General features: G+C 50.3%; 1 protein-coding gene across 1 annotated transcript in view; it reads right to left on the bottom strand.

Annotated features, from left to right (window-relative positions):
- Positions 1 to 5,286: 5,286 nt before the first annotated feature.
- Positions 5,287 to 25,510, bottom strand: part of FBLIM1 (filamin binding LIM protein 1) — a 55,995-nt gene continuing 35,771 nt past the window's right edge. The window contains exons 3-8 of the mRNA XM_083161818.1: positions 18,823 to 19,031; positions 18,517 to 18,646; positions 11,882 to 12,051; positions 10,349 to 10,527; positions 6,892 to 7,009; positions 5,287 to 6,330 (exon numbers count right to left, since the gene is read on the bottom strand). Of these exons, the coding sequence (XP_083017944.1) occupies positions 6,220 to 6,330; positions 6,892 to 7,009; positions 10,349 to 10,527; positions 11,882 to 12,051; positions 18,517 to 18,646; positions 18,823 to 19,031 (917 nt within the window). The 3' untranslated portion in view covers positions 5,287 to 6,219. The remainder of the gene's footprint in view (positions 6,331 to 6,891; positions 7,010 to 10,348; positions 10,528 to 11,881; positions 12,052 to 18,516; positions 18,647 to 18,822; positions 19,032 to 25,510) is intronic.

The following is a 25,510-nucleotide window of genomic DNA, read 5'->3' as shown; positions in this document are numbered from 1 at the left end:
GTCCTCCCATGCACATTAAAAGGTGCCCACACATTGGAACCATTTTTTGAAAGATTGGCCGATTTCCAAATGATCTGCCGAAAAATTGGTGGGTTTGGACGGCAGTTGGATGAGGGTCTCTGGGTAGGTGAAAATGGTTTAACCTACCCAGAGACCCTGATCCAACTGCTGTCCAAACCCCCAGCCTGCAGCTTCTATTGGGTGTAACAAAGCAGATGAACTCTACCAACGTCCGCTAAACCACCACGGTGGATCCAATATCTACCAACTGGTTCAAGGGGGATAGTTATATCCAGCCTCCTGCCACCATACAGTGAACTATCATCTCACTGGAGGCAAACCACCTCACCCGCAACCATCCAGAAACCCATTTGCAGGATTTCCCCCATCACTGGGACTGCTGTGCCTACTGGACAATAAAGATTCTGAGGTCACTATAAGAAATCTCAATTCATGCACCTTTTTACATTCTCCTTTTTTGTTATTATCCTTTTCATGCTTTTCATTGTTATATTTACAAGAAACTTATTAGCATAATATTTTAATATGATTAAAAAATGATATATTTTAATGAAATACATCAATATATCTAAGAGCGTACAATACCCTTCCTGTTATATACCATTGTGTAAGGGTTTGACACTCCGGATATATTGCTGCTGCTTGGGTTCAAAATCAGCTCTCTTCCTAACTAGCACCCAGTGATCTCTTTATATCTTTCTTTTGCTGTTGCCCCCAAGCGGGGTAGCATTTTGGGTGGATTCAGCTGTTGCAAATTGTTTGGTGAATTCTGACCGTTCTCCTGTAAATGCCCTTGGCAGAGTACAACTTTCTGCAGCTTTATATAATGACCAGGGCCCTGATACTGGACACGATGCATCACTCTGGTGACTCGATATTACTTTAGTGCTCAATGGTTTTACTGGTTGTTCTTCTATGGTGGTCGCCAGTGAAGATGGCCGTGTGCGCTCCAGCGACATATAGGTTGGAAACTTATATAGTGCCACGGGTTCCATATAATATATAACAATTTGCTGCGTCCTATTTATGATAGGAAGGTGCAGATATACATAATGTATAATTTCAAGTGTTCCCTGAAAACTCACCTCTTCAGGCAGCTTATCACATTCAGGACCCCACACAACCTCCAGTAGCATTCATACCTAATTGCATCCCACCAGGACCATCTAGTAATCTGATGGGACTGCCAGGCTATGGAATTCTATCCTTATGCATCCCTCCTATTATCCCTATAGATTGGAAGCTTGCGAGCGGGGCCCTCCTCCCTCCATGTTGGTTTGTTTCTACCCTGTTTATTGTATCACTGTCTCCTATTATAAAGTGCAACAGAATCTGCTGCTATATAATATACTATAACGGAACCTGCTGCGCTATATTAGACACTGTAACGGAATCTGCTGCGCTATATAAGACGCTGTAACGGAATCTGCTGCGCTATATAAGACACTATAACGGAATCTGCTGCGCTATATTAGACACTGTAACGGAATCTGCTGCGCTATATAAGACACTAACGGAATCTGCCGCTATATAAGACGCTGTAACGGAATCTGCCGCTATATAAGACACTGTAACGGAATCTGCTGCGCTATATAAGACACTGTAACGGAATCTGCTGCGCTATATAAGACACTGTAACAGAATCTGCAGCTATATAAGACGCTGTAACGGAATCTGCTGCGCTATATAAGACGCTGTAATGGAATCTGCCGCGCTATATAAGACACTGTAACGGAATGTGCTGCGCTATATAAGACACTGTAACGGAATCTGCCGCTATATAAGACGCTGTAACGGAATCTGCTGCGCTATATAAGACACTGTAACGGAATCTGCCGCTATATAAGACGCTGTAACGGAATCTGCTGCTATATAAGACTCTGTAACGGAATCTGCTGCGCTATATAAGACACTAACGGAATCTGCTGCGCTATATAAGACACTGTAACGGAATCTGCTGTGCTATATAAGACGCTGTAACGGAATCTGCTGCGCTATATAAGACACTGTAACGGAATCTGCTGCGCTATATAAGACACTGTAACCGAATCTGCTGCGCTATATAAGGCGCTGTAACGGAATCTGCTGCGCTATATAAGACACTGTAACGGAATCTGCCGCTATATAAGACGCTGTAACGGAATCTGCTGCGCTATATAAGACACTGTAACGGAATCTGCCGCTATATAAGACGCTGTAACGGAATCTGCCGCTATATAAGACTCTGTAACGGAATCTGCTTCGCTATATAAGACACTAACGGAATCTGCTGCGCTATATAAGACACTGTAACGGAATCTGCTGTGCTATATAAGACGCTGTAACGGAATCTGCTGCGCTATATAAGACACTGTAACCGAATCTGCTGCACTTTATAAGACACTGTAACGGAATGTGCTGCGCTATATAAGACACTGTAACGGAATGTGCTGCGCTATATAAGACACTGTAACGGAATGTGCTGCGCTATATAAGACACTGTAACGGAATCTGCTGCGCTATATAAGACGCTGTAACGGAATCTGCTGCGCTATATAAGACACTGTAACTGAATCTGCTGCGCTTTATAAGACACTGTAACGGAATGTGCTGCGCTATATAAGACACTGTAACGGAATCTGCTGCGCTATATAAGACACTGTAACGGAATGTGCTGCGCTATATAAGACACTGTAACGGAATCTGCTGCGCTATATAAGACACTAACGGAATCTGCTGCGCTATATAAGACACTGTAACGGAATCTGCTGCGCTATATAAGACACTGTAAATAAATAAATGTACTGAGAAAAGGAGGATTTCTCAGGCGGTGGCTGAATAAGAACATCATCAGGTTGCTTATCTAGCTAAGCAGAGACAGGTGCAGTCTGTGAACACACCAGTAGGTGGCACTCTGTGCATAATACAACCTGGTTCTCTCCAGAAAACAGCATTCAAAAAATGATCAAACGAGAATATTACGATAGTAAGCACTGACTGCGTATTTATCAATCATTTTCTACACGAATAATAAGAAAATGGGCGAAGCAAAGAGTCTTTTTAGAGGATTTTACATACATCTCTATGCCCTATAATTCTTATTAGAAGCTGGATTTAGTAAGGATTGCCTGTGCCGAGCTGTATAAAGATGGATAAGTACAAGAAAATGAGTCAGAAAGAAGGAAGTGGAAGAAACAACCTTAATTTCTCTTCTACAAGTGCCACAGGATTCCCCATCAGCAGCCCCAGGACTCCCCACCAGCAGCCCGATGACTCCCCACCAACAGCAGCAGCTTCGGGACTCTCCACTGCCAGCAGCAGCCCAAGACTTTCCAGTTACATGTATTTGTGCGTATATCCATGTGGTAGGGAATATAGAGTGTAAGCTCTTTTTGGCTAAGGTCATGTCTAGTATCTGTTCCAATGTTGGGGGTTGTGGCAGAGTCTCTGGCATGGAATGGAGGAAAGTCTGGATAAGTACCCACCCTGCTGTGGCTGGTCATGGATGGCTAGGCTACAGATGACTGTAATGCCCAGGCCCTGGTAGGGGGAGAAGCCTAGGCTGGTAGAGTCCTCTCCTGGGGGTTTATAACCCCTTCGATGCCGGGAGATGGAGAGAACCATAGACCGGCACTGGGACTTCCGAATACTGACAGCTGGCATCCCGCACGTAAGTATGCTAGGGCAGGTTAAGGTCAGGCCGGGGAAGGGGGTAATAGGTTTATGCACTATGGGGGGACTTGGGTTAGGCTGTGAAGGGAGGGAGGCTATGTTTAGGCACGTACAGGGGGGGGGGTTTAGACTGCAGGCTGGGGGAATATGTTAATGCGGCAGGGTACGTGGGTTAGGTTGTGGAGCTAGTGGGGAGAGTTAGGGTCAGGCTGCACAGTGGGAGGAGGGTTAGGGTCAGGCTGCACTGGGGGAGGAGGGTTGGGGTCAGGGTGCACTGGGGAGGAGGGTTAGGGTCAGGCTGCACTGGGGGAGGAGGGTTAGGGTCAGGCTGCACTGGGGGAGGAGGGTTAGGGTGCACTGGGGAGGAGGGTTAGGGTCAGGCTGCACTGGGGGAGGAGGGTCAGGCTGCACTAGGGGAGGAGGGTTAGGGTCAGGGTGCACTGGGGAGGAGGGTTAGGGTCAGGCTGCACTGGGGGAGGAGGGTCAGGCTGCACTGGAGGAGGAGGGTTAGGGTCAGGCTGCACTGGGGGAGGAGGGTTTGGGTCAGGCTGCACTGGGGGAGGAGGGTTAGGGTCAGGCTGCACTGGGGGAGGAGGGTTAGGGTCAGGCTGCACTGGGGAGGAGGGTTAGGGTCAGGCTGCACTGGGGGAGGAGGGTCAGGCTGCACTGGGGAGGAGGGTTAGGGTCAGGCTGCACTGGGGGAGGAGGGTTAGGCTGCACTGGGGTAGGAGGGTTAGGGTCAGTCTGCACTGGGGGAGCAGGGTAAGGTTGCACTGCGGAGGAGGGTTAGGCACTAGGGTAGGAGGGTTAGGGTCAGGCTGCACTGGGGGAGGAGGGTCAGGCTGCACTGGGGGAGGAGAGTTAGGGTCAGGCTGCACTGGGGGAGGAGGGTCAGGCTGCACTGGGGGAGGAGGGTTAGGGTCAGGCTGCACTGGGGGAGGAGGGTTAGGGTCAGTCTGCACTGGGGGAGCAGGGTAAGGTTGCACTGTGGAGGAGGGTTAGGCACTGGGGAGGAGGGTTAGGGTCAGGCTGCACTGGGGGAGGAGGGTTAGGGTCAGGCTGCACTGGGGGTGGAGAGTTAGGGTCAGGCTGCACTGGAAAGGCTCTCTCGCCCCATGCCGTATTGTGGCAAGTTGTATGTATATGAATTACCCCTTATTGGTGAAACGCGTTGAGTTTATACTTTAGCTGCAATTATTGCTGTTTCTAAAAATGGAGGAGTCGTGATATTCTACTTATTACCGGTTTCTCACCGGCTCTGCCACGGTGACCGGGGGACATGGATGTCGGGACAAGGCTGCTATCGGCTTCATGGCTACAGGGGACTTCAGTCCCTTTAGTTGATAAGTCTGGGTGGATGTAGGCAGAGGGGCCTCAGTCACATGTTGCACCATTCATTTGCGGAGGTGCAGGAGATTGCATTAGCCAGTAGGGGCCGTTGAGCAGAGCGAGAACATCCCTTTACCAAGTACGGAGCTAGATCATTGGAGAACCTGGTATATTCCTGAAGACAAAATACTGCGATGCGATCATTAGAGACATGTGCTCCATGCCAGGGCTTGTCCTGCCCAGAGATGTGGGCGACCCGTCAGGTCATACACTCCATGCCAAGTGTCGGTTTTATTATCTTTTATTTATGTGACGCCAGCAGCGCCATACAGGGAAATCACAATAATACACATAAACAGGGTTCCGGGGACAGTACAAGTGTGAGATGGGAGAGTAATAGGTTGCAGCAGTCCAGCCAGGAGATGACAAGGTCAGGGATGATTTGGTTGCCCCCAGGAGGAGGATGGACATGTTGCATAGGATTAGGAGAATAAATGTGGGGCCTGGTGGGTCGAGACTGACCCCCTGGCAGCGGACATAAGGGAGGACATTGTTGGCACCAGTAAGAGGTGGTAAGGAGGAAGGATCCCGCAATGGGCAGCTGCTCCCCTGGGGCAGAGGGTGCGAAGGGGAGGGGGTAATATTGCACACGGTACAGCTGCACCTGTATGTATAGTGGGGGTAGAACTCCTGACGAGCCCCCGTTCTACTGACCTGACCTTTGACCACTGCCAGTGGGGACAGATAAACATCCACAGCCCTCGGACAGGACACTATATATAATAAATATGGAGAAGGGGCGGATTTGCAGACAGTCCTGGAAAATCCGGGGGGGGGGGGGGGGGGGGGGGTGTCATCTCGCGCCCATTAAACCAGAACCACCTGGACAGATTGCACTGAAGATGTAAAAGCTGGACTGCGGAACGCGTCAGTAAGTGGAATGCGCAGACATACACAATGCAGACACTTATTATACACAGGCGGACGGGAGATAATACGGGGAGCAGAGGCTGCAGGTAAGGTGCTGATCAATGACATCCACGCTCGGTGAAGTGGCTGTTGGGTCCAATGAGAGTACCGCCCTTTCACCAGAGACCTAACACTTCACTGTGCATGTTGGAGGAAATCATGGTAAAGTTGGAGTGTTCTTGACCCGTGGAATGTGACGAGATGATCGGTGGGTTTGGTCTTGATAAAGGGTTTACCCATATACGATGGTTAGGACAGCTCGTCATTCCAGGACAAGTGGCAGGGCTTGCAGAGCAGGTGGCCTTTCAGCGGATAGCAGCCACTTTCCGTTGGCTCGAGGGACAAGAGCACCTGACATCGCTGAAAAAATAGACAAAGGACGGTGGAACGCGTTACAGAGAACTCCAAGGCTAAATATCTATCTACAGTGTCCGCTAGGCTGCGGTGCCTCAGACACATACATAAATAATGGGAGGATTTATGTCTCAGTGATGTCACTAGGTCTCAGTGATGTCACTAGTTCTGCACAATAGCTCACCCTACTGAATACATGACAGATACAACGACCATATTATAATCTAGCAGGTCAACAGAACAATCCATGTATAACCACAAGGCTCAGGTCAACACCTCATGGGTGACATGAATTAGGTCGACAAGAACAAAAGGTTGACAGATGAAAGATCTGCAGTGTTTAAGGTTGACATACAAATGGCCGACACATTTTTTTCCCATAATTCCCCAAATTTGCTTGAGTTGCCAACCGTGTCAACTACTATTGAAAATAGTGACCCTTTCTATCCGTCAACACTAACCTTTGTTGACCTTTTGCACGGTGACCATACGGTGTTGACCTAAATATGTAGATCTTTTATCTCGCCCCCAATATTGTTATACTTTGCGTTCCCCTGAGGAGCTCACCTCGCAGCGGTAGCAGTTCTCATGGAAGTTGCGTCCGATACATTCAATCTTATAGGAGTCTTGTCCGTTCTTGGGTATGATAGGTTCCTCACACACGTTGCATAGGGGAGCATACTTCCTGTAATATACCAACAACAAGGTGATATGACCTCTAGCCACTCGCCACGATATATACTGCACCACTGACCCACATAACATACACCATGGAGAAACGCGTCATGTCCTTGGCAAGCACTGAGCCTAGCCAGGATATATGCTGCACTGCTGCACCACTGACCCACATAACATACACCATGGAGAAACGCGTCATGTCCTTGGCAAGCACTGAGCCTAGCCAGGATATATACTGCACCACTGACCCACATAACATACACCATGGAGAAACGCGTCATGTCCTTGGCAAGCACTGAGCCTAGCCAGGATATATGCTGCACTGCTGCGGCACTGACCAACATTACTGACCATACACTGTATGAAATCACCAGCGTGGTGGAGAAACGCGTCATGTACTTGGCAAGCACTGAGCCTAGCCAGGATATATACTGCACCGCTGTGGCACTGACCGACATAACATACACCGTATGAAATCACCAGCGTGGTGGAGAAACGCGTCATGTCCTTGGCAAGCACTGAGCCTAGCCAGGATATATGCTGCACCGCTGCGGCACTGACCGACATAACATACACCGTATGAAATCACCAGCGTGGTGGAGAAACGCGTCATGTACTTGGCAAGCACTGAGCCTAGCCAGGATATATGCTGCACCGCTGCGGCACTGACCGACATAACATACACCGTATGAAATCACCAGCGTGGTGGAGAAACGCGTCATGTCCTTGGCAAGCACTGAGCCTAGCCAGGATATATGCTGCACCGCTGTGGCACTGACCGACATAACATACACCATATGAAATCACCAGTGTGGTGGAGAAACGCGTCATGTCCTTGGCAAGCACTGAGCCTAGCCAGGATATATGCTGCACCGCTGTGGAACTGACCGACATAACATACACCGTATGAAATCACCAGCGTGGTGGAGAAACGCGTCATGTCCTTGGCAAGCACTGAGCCTAGCCAGGATATATGCTGCACCGCTGTGGCACTGACCGACATAACATACACCATATGAAATCACCAGCGTGGTGGAGAAACGCGTCATGTCCTTGGCAAGCACTGAGCCTAGCCAGGATATATGCTGCACCGCTGTGGCACTGACCGACATAACATACACCGTATGAAATCACCAGCGTGGTGGAGAAACACGTCATGTCCTTGGAAATCACGGAGCCTAGCCAGGATATATGCTGCACTGCTGCGGCACTGACCAACATTACTGACCATACACTGTATGAAATCACCAGCGTGGTGGAGAAACGCGTCATGTCCTTGGCAAGCACTGAGCCTAGCCAGGATATATGCTGCACCGCTGTGGCACTGACCGACATAACATACACCATATGAAATCACCAGCGTGGTGGAGAAACGCGTCATGTCCTTGGCAAGCACTGAGCCTAGCCAGGATATATGCTGCACCGCTGTGGAACTGACCGACATAACATACACCGTATGAAATCACCAGCGTGGTGGAGAAACGCGTCATGTCCTTGGCAAGCACTGAGCCTAGCCAGGATATATGCTGCACCGCTGTGGCACTGACCGACATAACATACACCATATGAAATCACCAGCGTGGTGGAGAAACGCGTCATGTCCTTGGCAAGCACTGAGCCTAGCCAGGATATATGCTGCACCGCTGTGGCACTGACCGACATAACATACACCGTATGAAATCACCAGCGTGGTGGAGAAACACGTCATGTCCTTGGAAATCACGGAGCCTAGCCAGGATATATGCTGCACTGCTGCGGCACTGACCAACATTACTGACCATACACTGTATGAAATCACCAGCGTGGTGGAGAAACGCGTCATGTCCTTGGCAATCACGGAGCCTAGCCAGGATATATGCTGCACTGCTGTGGCACTGACCGACATAACATACACCGTATGAAATCACCAGCGTGGTGGAGAAACGCGTCATGTCCTTGGCAAGCACTGAGCCTAGCCAGGATATATGCTGCACTGCTGTGGCACTGACCGACATAACATACACCGTATGAAATCACCAGCGTGGTGGAGAAACGCGTCATGTCCTTGGCAATTACTGAGCCTAGCCAGGATATATGCTGCACTGCTGTGGCACTGACCGACATAACATACACCGTATGAAATCACCAGCGTGGTGGAGAAACGCGTCATGTCCTTGGCAAGCACTGAGCCTAGCCAGGATATATGCTGCACCGCTGTGGCACTGACCGACATAACATACACTGTATGAAATCACCAGCGTGGTGGAGAAACGCGTCATGTCCTTGGCAAGCACTGAGCCTAGCCCGGACATATGCTGCGCTACTGACCCACATAACATCCACCGGTACTTGTTTCCTAGCACGGCCACACCAATTTGTATCGGGTGATCGTGTCGGAAAAATCGCGTCGGTCGCATCGCATGCGATGCGATCGACCCGATTTTTACATTGAATCAAATGTGAATAGGGCCCCTGGGACCCTATTTTACATTGGATTCAATGTAAAGTAGTCCCTAGACCCCCAATTTTACCCCCTCAACGCCACCCCACGATTGACGCCAACCCGAAGCGTGGCGAGCGCAGCGGTACGCGTCCTCCGACCTTTTCATACCCCTACTATCCACGTCGGCGTGGAGTTGAGAATATAAAGTGTGGCGAGCCCCACGAGGGGACGCGTATAACTTCACAGGTATACGCGTCCGCTCGCCACGCTTCGGGCTCGGTGAGTCGCTGCGCTCGCCACACTTTATATTCTCAACTCCACGCCGACGTGGATAGTGGGGGTATGAAAAGGTCGGAGTACGCGTACCGCACCACAAGACTGACGCGATGCTCCCGATTTCAATGTTAAAAATATTTTAACATTGAAGCCTATTGCAAAATTGCGTCCATCACGTCGGTCGCGTCGCGGCCCATGTTAATGCCCGCGACCGACGCGATGCTCCCGATTTTGCCTTTGCCGGCAAAATGGACCTGATTTCAAAGGAAATCGGGTCCATCGCGTACCTTAACTTTAAGATACACGATGGACAAGATTGTGGCCGTTCTAGGAAACAAGTACCAATCCACCATATGAAATCACCAGCGTGGTGGAGAAACGCGTCATGTCCTTGGCAATCACAGAGCCTAGCCAGGATATATGCTGGATATATCCTGCTCATTGTAAGCCCAGGAAAGCATTACTTAGGACCTTCCCCAGAGGGGCTCGATGTACAATATGACGGAAATTTCCCCAAAATTACAATTCTTTTATACCACCATTTCCCACATCCCTCAAGGACTGAAAGAGCTGACACTTCGTCCGTCACACCAGGCACAATACACTCCACTTCCCCCATGGTTCAGGTATACTCCCGGCACAGCGTACCTGTAATAGTCCTCCGCACAATGCACATCATTATACTCGTCCACGGCAAAGCTCTCATCGGCAATCATCCGGTTGCACACCACGCACCGGAAGCATTCTGGGTGGTAGCCATCGCCCATGGCACGCACAATGTGCTGGAGGATCAGTGTCTGGCACTTGGCACATTTCTCTAACGTGTCCTGCAAAGAAGAAAACAAAAACAGAGGGGAAGATGCGTTACAGCTCGCAGAGAGATAAAAGTACCAGCCAAACAGCTCCTTACTGTCATTTTTCAGACATAACCTGTAACAGCAGTGAGGAGCTGATTGGCTGGCAAAACTGTGAACAAATTTGCAGTCGCTGGCTGGGACACACCCAGGTCACTGCCGCAAGGTGTCTGTGGTTCCCTCTGACAAATGGTCACTACTTGTACCGCACTCTGGGTGAAATCTCATAGAATGAGAGAATCAGAAAGTGAGAGATTTGGTAAAGGTGCCCATACACGGTACAATTATTGTATACAATTTGATCGCATCGCATGGGTTAGCAATGCAATGAGATGAGATCTAGTATAATGTGTTGCACATACTTTTTGAGCTGTGCGATGAGATGTTGTCGCACCCAGCAATTGTTCTGTGTATGGGCCCCTTAAGAAATATCCAGTTGTTTTATAGCGCCAATCATTTAATCTGTCAAATCTCTCACTTTAGGAATCTCTCATCCTATTACATTCCTCCCTCGGTTTCCCAGAACTGGGTGACAGATATCCGGGGTGTAGGATTCACACGAGCTGGAGATTATAATATCAGCGATTCATGTGCGGGGGGGACGTGGGAGAGGGAGGAATGTGCAAGCATCAGACAAAATGTGAGATTACAGGAAAAGCAAAATCCCAAGGTCCCAGCTTCCCTGTGTCAGACTGACCACGCGGCGCCCGGATCTCAGCGCGGTCAGCAAATAACTCACTATGGCATACATTGGTCGCACCATCGGACATTACACCAGCCCTGTGCAGACGCAGAATGTTCCCTTTACATCTGTAGACCCCGATACGCGCTTGCCACCTGCTACCTCCCAGAACTGCCACCAAAATTGCCTCTCGGCGTCCAAAACATTTTGCAACTACTGGCTTTAACCAATGGAATCGGCATCCAGCTGCAAATCCAGAACGTACGCTACCAGTGCATTCGATGGAGACCGGAGCTGACGTCACCCTCCCTGATAATGCCTGGGCACACCCAGATAATGGGCAGTTACTACCCTCAAATGCCGACTTCCTTGACGTTTGCCGATATTTGGCGTTGTGCATGCGTACTTTGATCTGTGTGCAGTAATTCGATAACCAGTCTCCATGATTCGCACAGGTCAGAATAACCACCATCGGCCGCTTGCATCCGAGGCCATAGCAGCATGCACCTCTGAATCAGACCCAGAATGGAAGTCCACGTGAGACAATAATGTCCAGCTTAGAACGACCATGATTAGCTGTACTTGGTGCGCACTAAGGGCCTTCTAGTGTGGACACAATGCTATATAGACCTAGCAGCACGGTACCTTATAACAATGGTCGCAGATGGGCTGTCCTTCCTTCTGGTAGTACAGCTGCCCAGCCAGTAGGCGGTGACATTTCCGGCACGTGAAGCAGCTGGCGTGATAATGCTTCTTCATGGCTTCGATGGTGGCCGCATTAGGGAGGATGGTCTTGTGGCAGAATGCACAGATCTCTAATGTGAGAAACACAGGATCCCAGTATGAGTGACAATGGTATAATGGTAACTTACAGCAGCCACAACAGGGTCCCCAAGGTCCACCACTCCAGGTGGCTGAATATAGCAGTCAGCCCCCAGAACCACCCGTACATGGGAGGGACACTCAGGCACATTACAACAGCTCTGGGACGGTGCGACTACTCTGCTTTCTGTAACAGCTGACCTTCTGCCGGCCTGGTGCTGTGTGACAGCATAAAATGGAGCATTAGACTTTCCCCAGCTGGCGGATCACTGCTGTGGGCTTGTTTGGGCTCACTACCATTGACAAGGTCGCAGAGCTATAGGTGCCCTCCACCGTTGGAGAAGATTCACAAGGCAGAGCGATACCTTACACTTCACTGTAGAAGTAGGTTAGGGCTCAGATCACCTTCAGATTGGCCCAGACATGGGTCCTTCCCTTTACAGACATGGGTCCTCCCCTCTACAGACATGGGTCCTCCACTCTACCAGACACTGGTCCTTCCCTCTACCAGACACTGGTCCTCCCCTCTACAGACATGGGTCCTCCCCTCTACAGACATGGGCCCTTCCCTCTACAGACACGGGTCCTTTCCTCTACAGACACGGGTCCTCCCCTCTACCAGACACTGCTCCTCCCCTCTACCAGACACGGGTCCTCCCCTCTACCAGACACGGGTCCTTCTCTCTACCAGACACGGGTCCTCCTCTCTACCAGACACGGGTCCTCCTCTTTACCAGACATGGGTCCTCCTCTCTACCAGACAATGGTCCTCCCCCTCTACAGACATGGGTCCTCCCCTCTACAGACACTAGTCCTTCCCTCTACCAGACACTGGTCCTCCCCTCTACAGACATGGGTCCTCCCCTCTACAGACATGGGTCCTCCACTCTACCAGACACTGGTCCTTCCCTCTACATACATGGGTCCTCCACTCTACCAGACACTGGTCCTTCCCTCTACATACATGGGTCCTCCACTCTACCAGACACTGGTCCTTCCCTCTACAGACATGGGTCCTCCCCTCTACAGACACGGGTCCTCCCCTCTACCAGACACTGGTCCTTCCCTCTACCAGACACTGGTCCTTCCCTCTACCAGACACTGGTCCTTCCCTCTACCAGACACTGGTCCTTCCCTCTACAGACACGGGTCCTTCCCTCTACCAGACACTGGTCCTTCCCTCTACCAGACACTGGTCCTTCCCTCTACCAGACACTGGTCCTTCCCTCTACCAGACACTGGTCCTTCCCTCTACCAGACACTGGTCCTTCCTTCTACCAGACATGGGTCCTTCCCTCTACCAGACATGGGTCCTTCCCTCTACCAGACATGGGTCCTTCCCTCTACCAGACATGGGTCCTTCCCTCTACAGACATGGGTCCTCCCCTCTACCAGACACTGGTCCTCCACTCTACCAGACACTGGTCCTCCCCTCTACAGACATGGGTCCTTCCCTCTACAGACATGGATCCTCCTCTCTACCAGACACTGGTCCATCCCTCTACCAGACATGGGTCCTCCCCTCTACCAGATATGGGTCCATCCCTCTACAGACGTGGGTCCTCCCCTCTACCAGACACTGGTCCTTCCCTCTACAGACATGGGTCCTCCTCTCTACCAGACACTGGTCCTTCCCTCTACAGACATGGGTCCTCCTCTCTACCACACACTGGTCCATCCCTCTACAGACATGGGTCCTCCTCTCTACCAGACACTGGTCCTTCCCTCTACAGACATGGGTCCTCCTCTCTACCACACACTGGTCCATCCCTCTACAGACATGGGTTCTCCTCTCTACCAGACACTGGTCCATCCCTCTACAGACACTGGTCCTTCCCTCTACAGACACTGGTCCTTCCCTCTACCAGACACTGGTCCTTCCCTCTACAGACACGGGTCCTTCCCTCTACCAGACACTGGTCCTTCCCTCTACCAGACACTGGTCCTTCCCTCTACCAGACACTGGTCCTTCCCTCTACCAGACACTGGTCCTTCCCTCTACCAGACACTGGTCCTTCCCTCTACCAGACACTGGTCCTTCCCTCTACCAGACACTGGTCCTTCCCTCTACCAGACACGGGTCCTTCCCTCTACCAGACATGGGTCCTTCCCTCTACCAGACATGGGTCCTTCCCTCTACCAGACATGGGTCCTTCCCTCTACAGACACGGGTTCTCCCCTCTACCAGACACTGGTCCTCCACTCTACCAGACACTGGTCCTCCCCTCTACAGACATGGGTCCTTCCCTCTACAGACATGGATCCTCCTCTCTACCAGACACTGGTCCATCCCTCTACCAGACATGGGTCCTCCCCTCTACCAGATATGGGTCCATCCCTCTACAGACGTGGGTCCTCCCCTCTACCAGACACTGGTCCTTCCCTCTACAGACATGGGTCCTCCTCTCTACCAGATATGGGTCCTTCCCTCTACAGACATGGGTCCTCCTCTCTACCACACACTGGTCCATCCCTCTACAGACATGGGTCCTCCTCTCTACCAGACACTGGTCCTTCCCTCTACAGACATGGGTCCTCCTCTCTACCACACACTGGTCCATCCCTCTACAGACATGGGTCCTCCTCTCTACCAGACACTGGTCCATCCCTCTACAGACACGGGTCCTTCCCTCTACAGACACGGGTCCTTCCCTCTACAGACACGGGTCCTTCCCTCTACCAGACACTGGTCCTTCCCTCTACCAGACACTGGTCCTTCCCTCTACCAGACACTGGTCCTTCCCTCTACCAGACACTGGTCCTTCCCTCTACCAGACATGGGTCCTTCCCTCTACCAGACATGGGTCCTTCCCTCTACCAGACATGGGTCCTTCCCTCTACCAGACATGGGTCCTTCCCTCTACAGACATGGGTCCTCCCCTCTACCAGACACTGGTCCTTCCCTCTACAGACATGGGTCCTCCCCTCTACAGACACGGGTCCTCCCCTCTACCAGACACTGGTCCTTCCCTCTACCAGACACTGGTCCTTCCCTCTACCAGACACTGGTCCTTCCCTCTACCAGACACTGGTCCTTCCCTCTACCAGACACTGGTCCTTCCCTCTACCAGACACTGGTCCTTCCCTCTACCAGACATGGGTCCTTCCCTCTACCAGACATGGGTCCTTACCTCTACCAGACATGGGTCCTCCCCTCTACCAGACACTGGTCCTCCACTCTACCAGACACTGGTCCTTCCCTCTACAGACACGGGTCCTCCCCTCTACAGACACGGGTCCTCCCCTCTACCAGACACTGGTCCTCCCCTCTACCAGACACTGGTCCTCCCCTCTACCAGACACTGGTCCTCCCCTCTACCAGACACTGGTCCTCCCCTCTACCAGACACTGGTCCTTCCCTCTACCAGACACTGGTCCTTCCCTCTACCAGACACTGGTCCTTCCCTCTACCAGACACTGGTCCTTCCCTCTACCAGACACTGGTCCTTCCCTCTACAGACATGGGTCCTCCTCTCTACCAGATATGGGTCCTTCCCTCTACAGACATGGGTCCTCCTCTCTACCACACACTGGTCCATCCCTCTACAGACATGGGTCCTCCTCTCTACCAGACACTGGTCCTTCCCTCTACAGACATGGGTCCTCCTCTCTACCACACACTGGTCCATCCCTCTACAGACATGGGTCCTCCTCTCTACCAGACACTGGTCCATCCCTCTACAGACACGGGTCCTTCCCTCTACAGACACGGGTCCTTCCCTCTACAGACACGGGTCCTTCCCTCTACCAGACACTGGTCCTTCCCTCTACCAGACACTGGTCCTTCCCTCTACCAGACACTGGTCCTTCCCTCTACCAGACACTGGTCCTTCCCTCTACCAGACATGGGTCCTTCCCTCTACCAGACATGGGTCCTTCCCTCTACCAGACATGGGTCCTTCCCTCTACCAGACATGGGTCCTTCCCTCTACAGACATGGGTCCTCCCCTCTACCAGACACTGGTCCTTCCCTCTACAGACACGGGTCCTCCCCTCTACAGACACGGGTCCTCCCCTCTACCAGACACTGGTCCTTCCCTCTACCAGACACTGGTCCTTCCCTCTACCAGACACTGGTCCTTCCCTCTACCAGACACTGGTCCTTCCCTCTACCAGACACTGGTCCTTCCCTCTACCAGACACTGGTCCTTCCCTCTACCAGACACGGGTCCTTCCCTCTACCAGACATGGGTCCTTCCCTCTACCAGACATGGGTCCTCCCCTCTACCAGACACTGGTCCTCCACTCTACCAGACACTGGTCCTTCCCTCTACAGACACGGGTCCTCCCCTCTACAGACACGGGTCCTCCCCTCTACCAGACACTGGTCCTCCCCTCTACCAGACACTGGTCCTCCCCTCTACCAGACACTGGTCCTCCCCTCTACCAGACACTGGTCCTTCCCTCTACCAGACACTGGTCCTTCCCTCTACCAGACACTGGTCCTTCCCTCTACCAGACACTGGTCCTTCCCTCTACCAGACATGGGTCCTTCCCTCTACCAGACATGGGTTCTTCCCTCTACCAGACACTGGTCCTCCCCTCTACAGACATGGGTCCTCCCCTCTACAGACATGGGTCCTTCCCTCTACAGACACGGGTCCTCCCCTCTACAGACACAGGTCCTCCCCTCTACCAGACACTGGTCCTTCCCTCTACCAGACACTGGTCCTTCCCTCTACCAGACACTGGTCCTTCCCTCTACCAGACACTGGTCCTTCCCTCTACCAGACACTGGTCCTTCCCTCTACCAGACACAGGTCCTTCCCTCTACCAGACATGGGTCCTTCCCTCTACCAGACACTGGTCCTTCCCTCTACCAGACATGGGTCCTTCCCTCTACCAGACATGGGTCCTTCCCTCTACCAGACATGGGTTCTTCCCTCTACCAGACACTGGTCCTCCCCTCTACAGACATGGGTCCTCCCCTCTACAGACATGGGTCCTTCCCTCTACAGACACGGGTCCTTCCCTCTACAGACACAGGTCCTCCCCTCTACCAGACACTGCTCCTCCCCTCTACCAGACACTGCTCCTCCCCTCTACCAGACATGGGTCCTCCTCTCTACCAGACATGGGTCCTCCCCCTCTACAGACATGGGTCCTCCCCTCTACAGACACTAGTCCTTCCCTCTACCAGACACTGGTCCTCCCCTCTACAGACATGAGTCCTCCCCTCTACCAGACACTGGTCCTTCCCTCTACAGACATGGATCCTCCCCTTTACAGACATGGGTCCTTCCCTCTACAGACATGGGTCCTCCTCTCTACCAGACACTGGTCCTTCCCTCTACAGACATGGATCCTCCTCTCTACCAGACACTGGTCCTTCCCTCTACAGACATGGGTCCTCCCCTCTACCAGATATGGGTCCTTCCCTCTACAGACATGGGTCCTCCTCTCTACCAGAAACTGGTCCTTCCCTCTACAGACATGGATCCTCCTCTCTACCAGACACTGGTCCATCCCTCTACCAGACATGGGTCCTCCCCTCTACCAGATATGGGTCCATCCCTCTACAGACGTGGGTCCTCCCCTCTACCACACACTGGTCCATCCCTCTACAGACATGGGTCCTCCTCTCTACCAGACACTGGTCCTTCCCTCTACAGACATGGGTCCTCCCCTCTACCAGATATGGGTCCTTCCCTCTACAGACATGGGTCCTCCTCTCTACCACACACTGGTCCATCCCTCTACAGACATGGGTCCTCCTCTCTACCACACACTGGTCCATCCCTCTACAGACATGGGTCCTCCTCTCTACCAGACACTGGTCCTTCCCTCTACAGACATGGGTCCTCCTCTCTACCAGACACTGGTCCTTCCCTCTACAGACATGGGTCCTCCTCTCTACCACACACTGGTCCATCCCTCTACAGACATGGGTCCTCCTCTCTACCAGACATGAGTCCTCCCCTCTACCAGACACTGGTCCTTCCCTCTACAGACATGGGTCCTCCTCTCCACCAGATATGGGTCCTCCCCTCTACAGACATGGGTCCTCCTCTCTACCAGATATGGGTCCTCCCCTCTACAGACATGGGTCCTCCCCTCTACCAGACACTGGTCCTTCCCTCTACCGGACATGGTTCTTTCATTTTACCAAACACAGGTCCTTCCCTGTACCAGACAAGCGCTGTATACAAAAACTTGCCATTTGCACCCAAGAACACACATATGTTTCTGCCAACTCTAACTGCAAACAGAGGATGCCCATGGGTACAGCTTACATGGCCAGTCCATACATGCCTGTATAGAAGCACATACTAAGCCATGCATGCTATCAGCATCACATGCATGTCTAGCTGGCCTGCCTTCTGTCCAATCCACATAAACCATTGCGCAGAAATGTCCAATGTCCTTCACCCTGCCATAGACACTGGCTCATTACAGCTGCCTCTTGTGTGATTGGTAGTTGGGTGATCATGTGATTTCCACCACTCTGCGTGCCGTACCTGAACTCTCTGGCTTTGCGCTGTTGCCATTCAGACTCTGCTTCGCTGTCACCGGATCCTCCCTCTTGTGCTGGTTATTGTGCAGAGTTAGTGGCTTCACTGGATTGTGCGACGTCAGGGTCACAGGTGCCTGCGTGCAAGAACAGGATTATTGCGCACACCATATTTACCCCAGGAAGCCATCTTTTGGGGAGTATACAGAACAGCGGTTAACAGAACATTGGGAAACATTCATGCAAAGATACACACAAAAAGTCAGATATGGGCCCACGTTTGTGTGCTATACATAATAATAATACTTATTACCTGGAGGTGGGGGGAAGGGGCCATTTGCAGTTTCTCTAACTCCAAACTCAAAGTGTCTGGATGAGGAGCAGGAGAGAGGCCCAGGGGTATCCGTTTAGGAGACGGGGGCAAATCTGGAGGTGGCGGGGGTGGAGGAGGGATATCCGGGCTGAGGAAATCTTCTGATGTGGGAATTTCATCCAGGAAAGATGGCGGGTAGGACGGGAGATCTGGGAGAAGAGAAGAGATGACGTCACATCCTATGGAACATTACATCTTGTTATAATAAATCCCCTGGGCATGAGCGGGAGAATGTCTACATCAGTGTTTCCCCAACTCAGTCCTAAAAAGCCCCTAACTGCCCTGGTTATAGGAATAGCCATGTGCTTCAGTCACTTTGATGAAACCATCTGTGTTTAAGCATGGATATCCTTAAAACTTGGACGGTAAAGTTGCTTTAAAGGTCTGAGACTGTCAGGTCTAAAGGTGGCCATACATCAGAAAGATATTGTACCCAATCATACAATCTCAATTGATTGTAAGATGGATTGTATGCAGATTGTGCGCACATCTTGTGTACACAAATCATACAATCAATCATCAGATGGATTGTATGACTGATTGTATGATGGATTGTATGCAGATTGTGTGCACATCTTGTATACACAATCATACAGCAGATGGATTGTATGACTGATTGTAAGATGGATTGTGTGTAGATTGTGTGTCCAAAAACCACCAAGGACTGCCGGGGATTTCAAGGGAAATTGTACACAATCATGAGCGCAATCGATCTTAACCCCTTCCCGACATTTGACGTACATTTACGTCATGGTCGGGATGTACTTCCCGACACATGGCATAAATGTACGTCATGTTTTTAAACTGTCACCGCGTCTATAGACGCGGTGACAGAGGGACGATGTCTGCTGTCCCTGACAGCAGACATCTTCCCTCATTGCCCAGGGGGGGCAGCGATGCCCCCAGCCATCGGCGATCGCTGCGATTGGCTGTTCAAACATGAACAGCCAAAAGCAGCGTTTACTGTGTTATGTGTAAAATTTTGACTCTGCTGCCCCCTAGTGTCCAAAAAAATTAAAGGAGGTTGAAATAATGATGTCATAATAAAGTATACATATGGTCTATGTTAGTTATTAACTATTTTGAGTGGTATGATTATTTGTCTCACAAGCAGAAAATTTAACATTTTGCAAATTGCAAAATGTTCAATTTTTTTACGACATTTTGGTATTTTTCACAAAAAAAAAAAAACTGTATCGACCAAAATTTACCACTAACTTAAAGTACAATGTGTCACGAGAAAACAATCTCAAAATCACTGGGATAAGTAAAAGCAATAAAAAGTTATCCCCACATAAAGTGATACATGTCAGATTTGAAAAAAAGGGCTCTGTCAGGAAGGCAAAAACAGGCTGCGTCGGTAAGGGGTTAAGATCGATCTTTCTGATGTATGGCCAGCTTAAGTCAGAGGCGTAACTATAGCACCGCAGCCCCCGCGGCCACGCGCGGGGGGGGGGCGCTGTGCATGTGTGGGCGCCGGGGGGCTGTGGTGCTATAGTTAGCCCCCTCCCGTCCGCCCATCTGCCGCCCGCCAATCCGCCGCCCACAGCCTTACCTGACTTCAGTGGTAGTCATTCTTCTGCTAGTGAGACGGACCACAATAAAATGTCCACCCCATATAGCAGACAGTTCTCTAAAACTGTCTGCTGTATGGGGGCGGACATTTTGTGTTGGTCCGTCTCACTAGCAGAAGAATGAAGCCAGCAAGGGAGCCGGGACGGGACCAGCAAGACAGGTAAGGCTGCGGGTGGGGAGTGCGGCGGGGGGCGCCCCCCATTAATGGCGGGGGGGCGCCCAATTCATAGTTACGCCACTGGTCTAAGTAGTGTCAGAACTGGTAGCTACAAAAACATATGTGCCAGCAATGCAGTGCCCAGATGTGAATATGCTGCCTGCCACTGACTGTGTGCCCAAACATAACTACGTGGTCTGCCAGGGACCCTGTGCCCAGACATAACTACGTGGCCTGCCACTGACTATGGAGGGGGGAGTAGTGCATGTGGAGGGAGCAGGGGTAGTGGACGAGGCAGGTGGGGTAGTGTATGTGGAGGGGGCAGTGTATGCGGAGGGGGCTGGGGGTAGTGTATGCAGTGGAGGCTGGGGGTAGTGCATGTGTGGAGGAGGCAGGTGGGGTAAGATATGTGGAGGGGACAGGGGGTACTGTATGTGGAGGAGGCAGGTGGGTAGTGTGTGCGGAGGGGGTAGTGTATGTGGAGGGGGCAGGTGGGGTAGTGTATGTGGAGGAGGCAGGTGGGTAGTGTATGTGGAGGGGACAGTGTATGTGGAGGAGGCAGGTTTGGTAATGTATGTGAAGGGGCAGTGTATGCGGATGGGGCTGGGGGTAGTGTATGTGTGGAGGAGGCAGGTGGGGTAAGGTATGTGGAGGGGGCAGGGGGTACTGTATGTGGAGGAGGCAGATGGGTAGTGTGTCTGGAGGGGGCAGGGGGTAGTGTATGTGGAGGGGGCAGGTGGGGTAGTGTATGTGGAGGGAGCAGGGGGCAGTATATGCGGAGGGGGCAGGTGGGGTAGGGTATGTGGAGAAGGCAGGTGGGGTAGTGTATGTGGAGAGGGCAGGGGGTAGTGTATGTGGAGGAGGCAGGTTAGGTAATGTATGTGGAGGGGATATTGTATGCGGAGGGGGCAGGGGGTAGTGCATGTGGAGGGGGCAGGTGGGGTAGGGTATGTGGAGGGGGCAGTGTATGTGGTGGGTGCAGGGGGCAGTGTATGTGGAGGGGGGGAGTAGGATATTGACGACATCTTCCCTGTCGCTGTGATATTTCCTCTACAAATACACAGGATCTGTACATCTTCCCCGTCTGCAGTGCAGCATGGTTTTGTCCATTAGAGAGAGAATCAGGCCCTTGGAGAGAGCTGTGTACCAGTGACGTAAGTTCTTCCCAGTTGCCCAGAGGCAAGAGAAATATTGGTGCCCCACACACACACACACATACCACTTTAAATATTTATGTATGCATTTGTGTATGTATAAATGTATGTGTGCAAATAGATAGATAGATAGATAGATAGATCAATATATTTCAAAACACATTTATATATATGTGTGTGTGTGTGTGTGTGTGTGTGTGTGTGTGTGAGACACTTGAATAAAGAGAGTGTGACATTTATGGTCCAGCTGGGAGGCGGAGTCAGCCACAGAAGCTATATCAGCGGCTTTCAATTACCTGATTGAAACTGTCAGGGGGGGGAGAGGTGCCCCCTTGGGAGCAGGAGCCCGGCGGCAGGTGACTCCATTACATACTTACCTACTTTTCGGGAGAAGCCCGAAGAGGCAACACATGGGTGGAGGGGACAAGGCTGATGGCACCAAATCCCGCCCCCATGCAACACAAACGCAGTGGCACGGCAAGGGACGGGGCCTACATGACATAAAATTGAGCTATTTGCGTAATTTCGCTCCGCAACATGGGTTCATGATTTAGAGTGACAAAGCTGTGTATATTATGAGAGCTGTGCACATTATACAGAGAGTGAGCTGTGTATATTATAAACAGAGAAAGCTGTATACATTATAGAGAGAGCTGTGTACATTATATATAGAAAGAGAGAGCTGTGTACATTATAGAGAGAGAGCTGTGTACATTATATGTAGAAAGAGAGAGCTGTGTACATTATATATAGAGAGAGAGAGCTGTGTACATTATATATAGAGAGAGCTGTGTAAATTATATATATATATATATATATATATAGAGCTGTGTACATTATAGAGAGAGCTGTGTACATTATAGAGAAAGAGAGAGAGAGCTGTGTACATTATATATAGAAAGAGAGCGCTGTGTAAATTATATATAGAGAGCTGTGTACATTATAGAGAGAGAGCGGTGTACATTATATATAGAGAGCTGTGTAAATTATATATATATATATATATATATATATATATATATAGAGCTGTGTACATTATAGAGAGAGAGCTGTGTACATTATAGAGAAAGAGAGAGAGCTGTGTACATTATATATAGAGAGAGAGCTGTGTACATTATATATAGAGAGAGAGCTGTGTACATTATTTATATAGAGAGAGCTGTGTACATTATATATATAGAGAGAGCTGTGTACATTATATAGAGAGAGAGCTGTGTACATTATATATAGAGAGAGAGCTGTGTACATTATATATAGAGAGAGCTGTGTACATTATATATAGAGAGAGCTGTGTACATTATATATAGAGAGAGAGCTGTGTACATTATATAGAGAGAGCTGTGTACATTTTATATATATATATATATATATATATCTCTTATATATTTGGCTACATCTGTCACTCAAAGTGTATCTGAAGCTGTAACGCTGGGTGGAGCCTCTGACTCACATGACTGACTCACATGACAGAGAACCAGCCCAGTGAGCCCACAGTGCCAGACACCCTCTGCCTCTCCATGTTACACAGCAAAGACACAGCTACTCACCAGACACACCAGGTGAGCGCCCCGCCCCTCCATACCTCCCAACATGACCCTCTCCAGGAGGGACAGAATGCTCTGTTTGTGGACTTCCATCTTAATTTATGATTGTCATCACCTGTTTTAAACAGGGTAATTGATAAGAAAGGTGTTTAAGCACAGGTGATGGTAATCCATAAATTAAGAAGAAAGTCCAGAAACAGAGCAATGTGTCCCTCCCCCCCCCCCCCCCATTCACGGCAACCCCAGGATTAAATGGCACATGCAAAACACTGAGACGGCTATGGTCGACAATGAAAAAGGTTGACATGAGTTTTTGAAGATTTATTTTTCTTTTTTGAATGTTTTCATATTCATTCTCATGTGTCGACATGGACACCAATGAAGTGCCACACTTATGTCAACATTTACATGTGTTGACCTTTCTGTGTTGATTTTTTCTTGTAGCAATTTTTTTACAGTGACAACTATGTGCACGTCAACCTATACATCATCAACCAATTCTTTGTATAATATATAACACCTGTTCTGTTTTACTGTAGGTGTTTTAAGTCAGATCTTTTACTGCTACTATTACTGTTTATGTAAATGCATTCTGAATGACAGCAACACCCTACCATCCTTCTACAAGAATATATAACCAACTAGGTGATTTATCGCGCCCCGTGCCCCCCCTCCCGCAATTCACGGACCCCCCGCGCACCCCACCCCCCCACGATTCATGCCCCCTCCCACGATTCATGTCACCCCCCGCACACCCCCCCCTCCCTCAATTCGCAAACCCCCCCCCCCTCCCGCAATTCACGCCCCCTCCCACGCTTTGCGGACCCCCGCCCTCTCCCGCGATTCTCGGACACCTGCGCCCCCTCCCTCCCTTGATTCATGGCACCCCCCACGCCCCTCCCACAATTCACGGTACCCCTAAGCCCCTCTTTAGTCCCCCGTATACTCACACACCCCTATCACTACCCAGCTTCCTGCTCTCCTGAACCGTAACTTCCACCACTGGGGAGTCGCTGATGCTGTTTTGGCCACATGCCCCTATCATGCCTCATAGCCCAGCCTCCTGCTCTCATGTACCCTAACTCCCACCCAGTAGGAGGAGACACTGACTCAGGGCCACCATCCTGTACTGCCACGCTGGACCCTCACCCACTGGCAGAAGCTGCACAGTATCTCCCACCCTCCTCTTTAGTCCCCCTTATGTCCACACACCCCTATCACTACCCAGCCTCCTGTTTTCCTGTGTCGTGACCTCCGCCAGTGGGGAGCCGCTGACTCAAAAACACACTACTATACTATTGCACACACACACCTAAACAACACGCACACACAGCCCCCCCACACCCACAAATGTCACTGTACCATCCACACTATCAATGTACATCTTACTCTGCAACCGCTTTTTAATTAAACAAAACAATACACACCCCCTTTCACATCATATGCTCTCTATTTAACAAATTTCACCTATAACTCAAGTTGCAATACAGGCATCTTACATACAATTCTAACCATATTTCTCATATACAAACGTTCACAAATTAAAGGGGGGCAGCCCCTTACGACGGTGTGAAGAGCGCCCGTAGGGCGCGATGAATCACCTAGTATATATATATATATATATATATAGAGAGAGAGAGAGAGAGCTGTGTACATTATATATATGGAAAGAGAATGGGTACCCCAAATATGTGCACTCTACAGGAATGGAGCAGCACCTCTGAAGGGTCCCCTGTTAGACAGGACCAAGGGTTTAGAAATGCAGAAGAGTATTCAGAGGGCGCTCCCCAATAAGACAACTATTTTTGTTAAAAACATAAATTTAATAATAATTTAAATCATCCATTAGATCAGTATAATAATGCTTTGTTCACAGTTGTAAGATGTCGAAAACACATGTGGTCCAACGCGTTTCGTCACACACGTGACTTCATCGGGGGAAATAGGAACAGTAGACACCTTTCTTTTTCTCAAAAATTTTAATAATCCATGAGGTCCTTAGACCGACTTCAGAATCTAGGAATGGTCTGAATTTGAAAAAGTCGCCACCAATGTATAAGACCCTCTTTTTCTAGTGTATTGCTAGTCATTGGAAATCATCAGAACTGCCAACTTTGACTGAGATCATTAATAAAATTTGGCATGTTTATTCAATGGAGTATATAACTAGGTTCTTCTGCTAAATTTATTAAAGTCTA

The sequence above is a fragment of the Crinia signifera genome, chromosome 19 (assembly GCF_055691185.1).
Source record: "Crinia signifera chromosome 19, ASM5569118v1, whole genome shotgun sequence".
Classification (NCBI taxonomy): domain Eukaryota; kingdom Metazoa; phylum Chordata; class Amphibia; order Anura; family Myobatrachidae; genus Crinia; species Crinia signifera.
The sequence above is the reverse complement of the archived record's forward strand: the minus strand, read 5'-3'. Positions and strand labels throughout refer to the sequence as shown.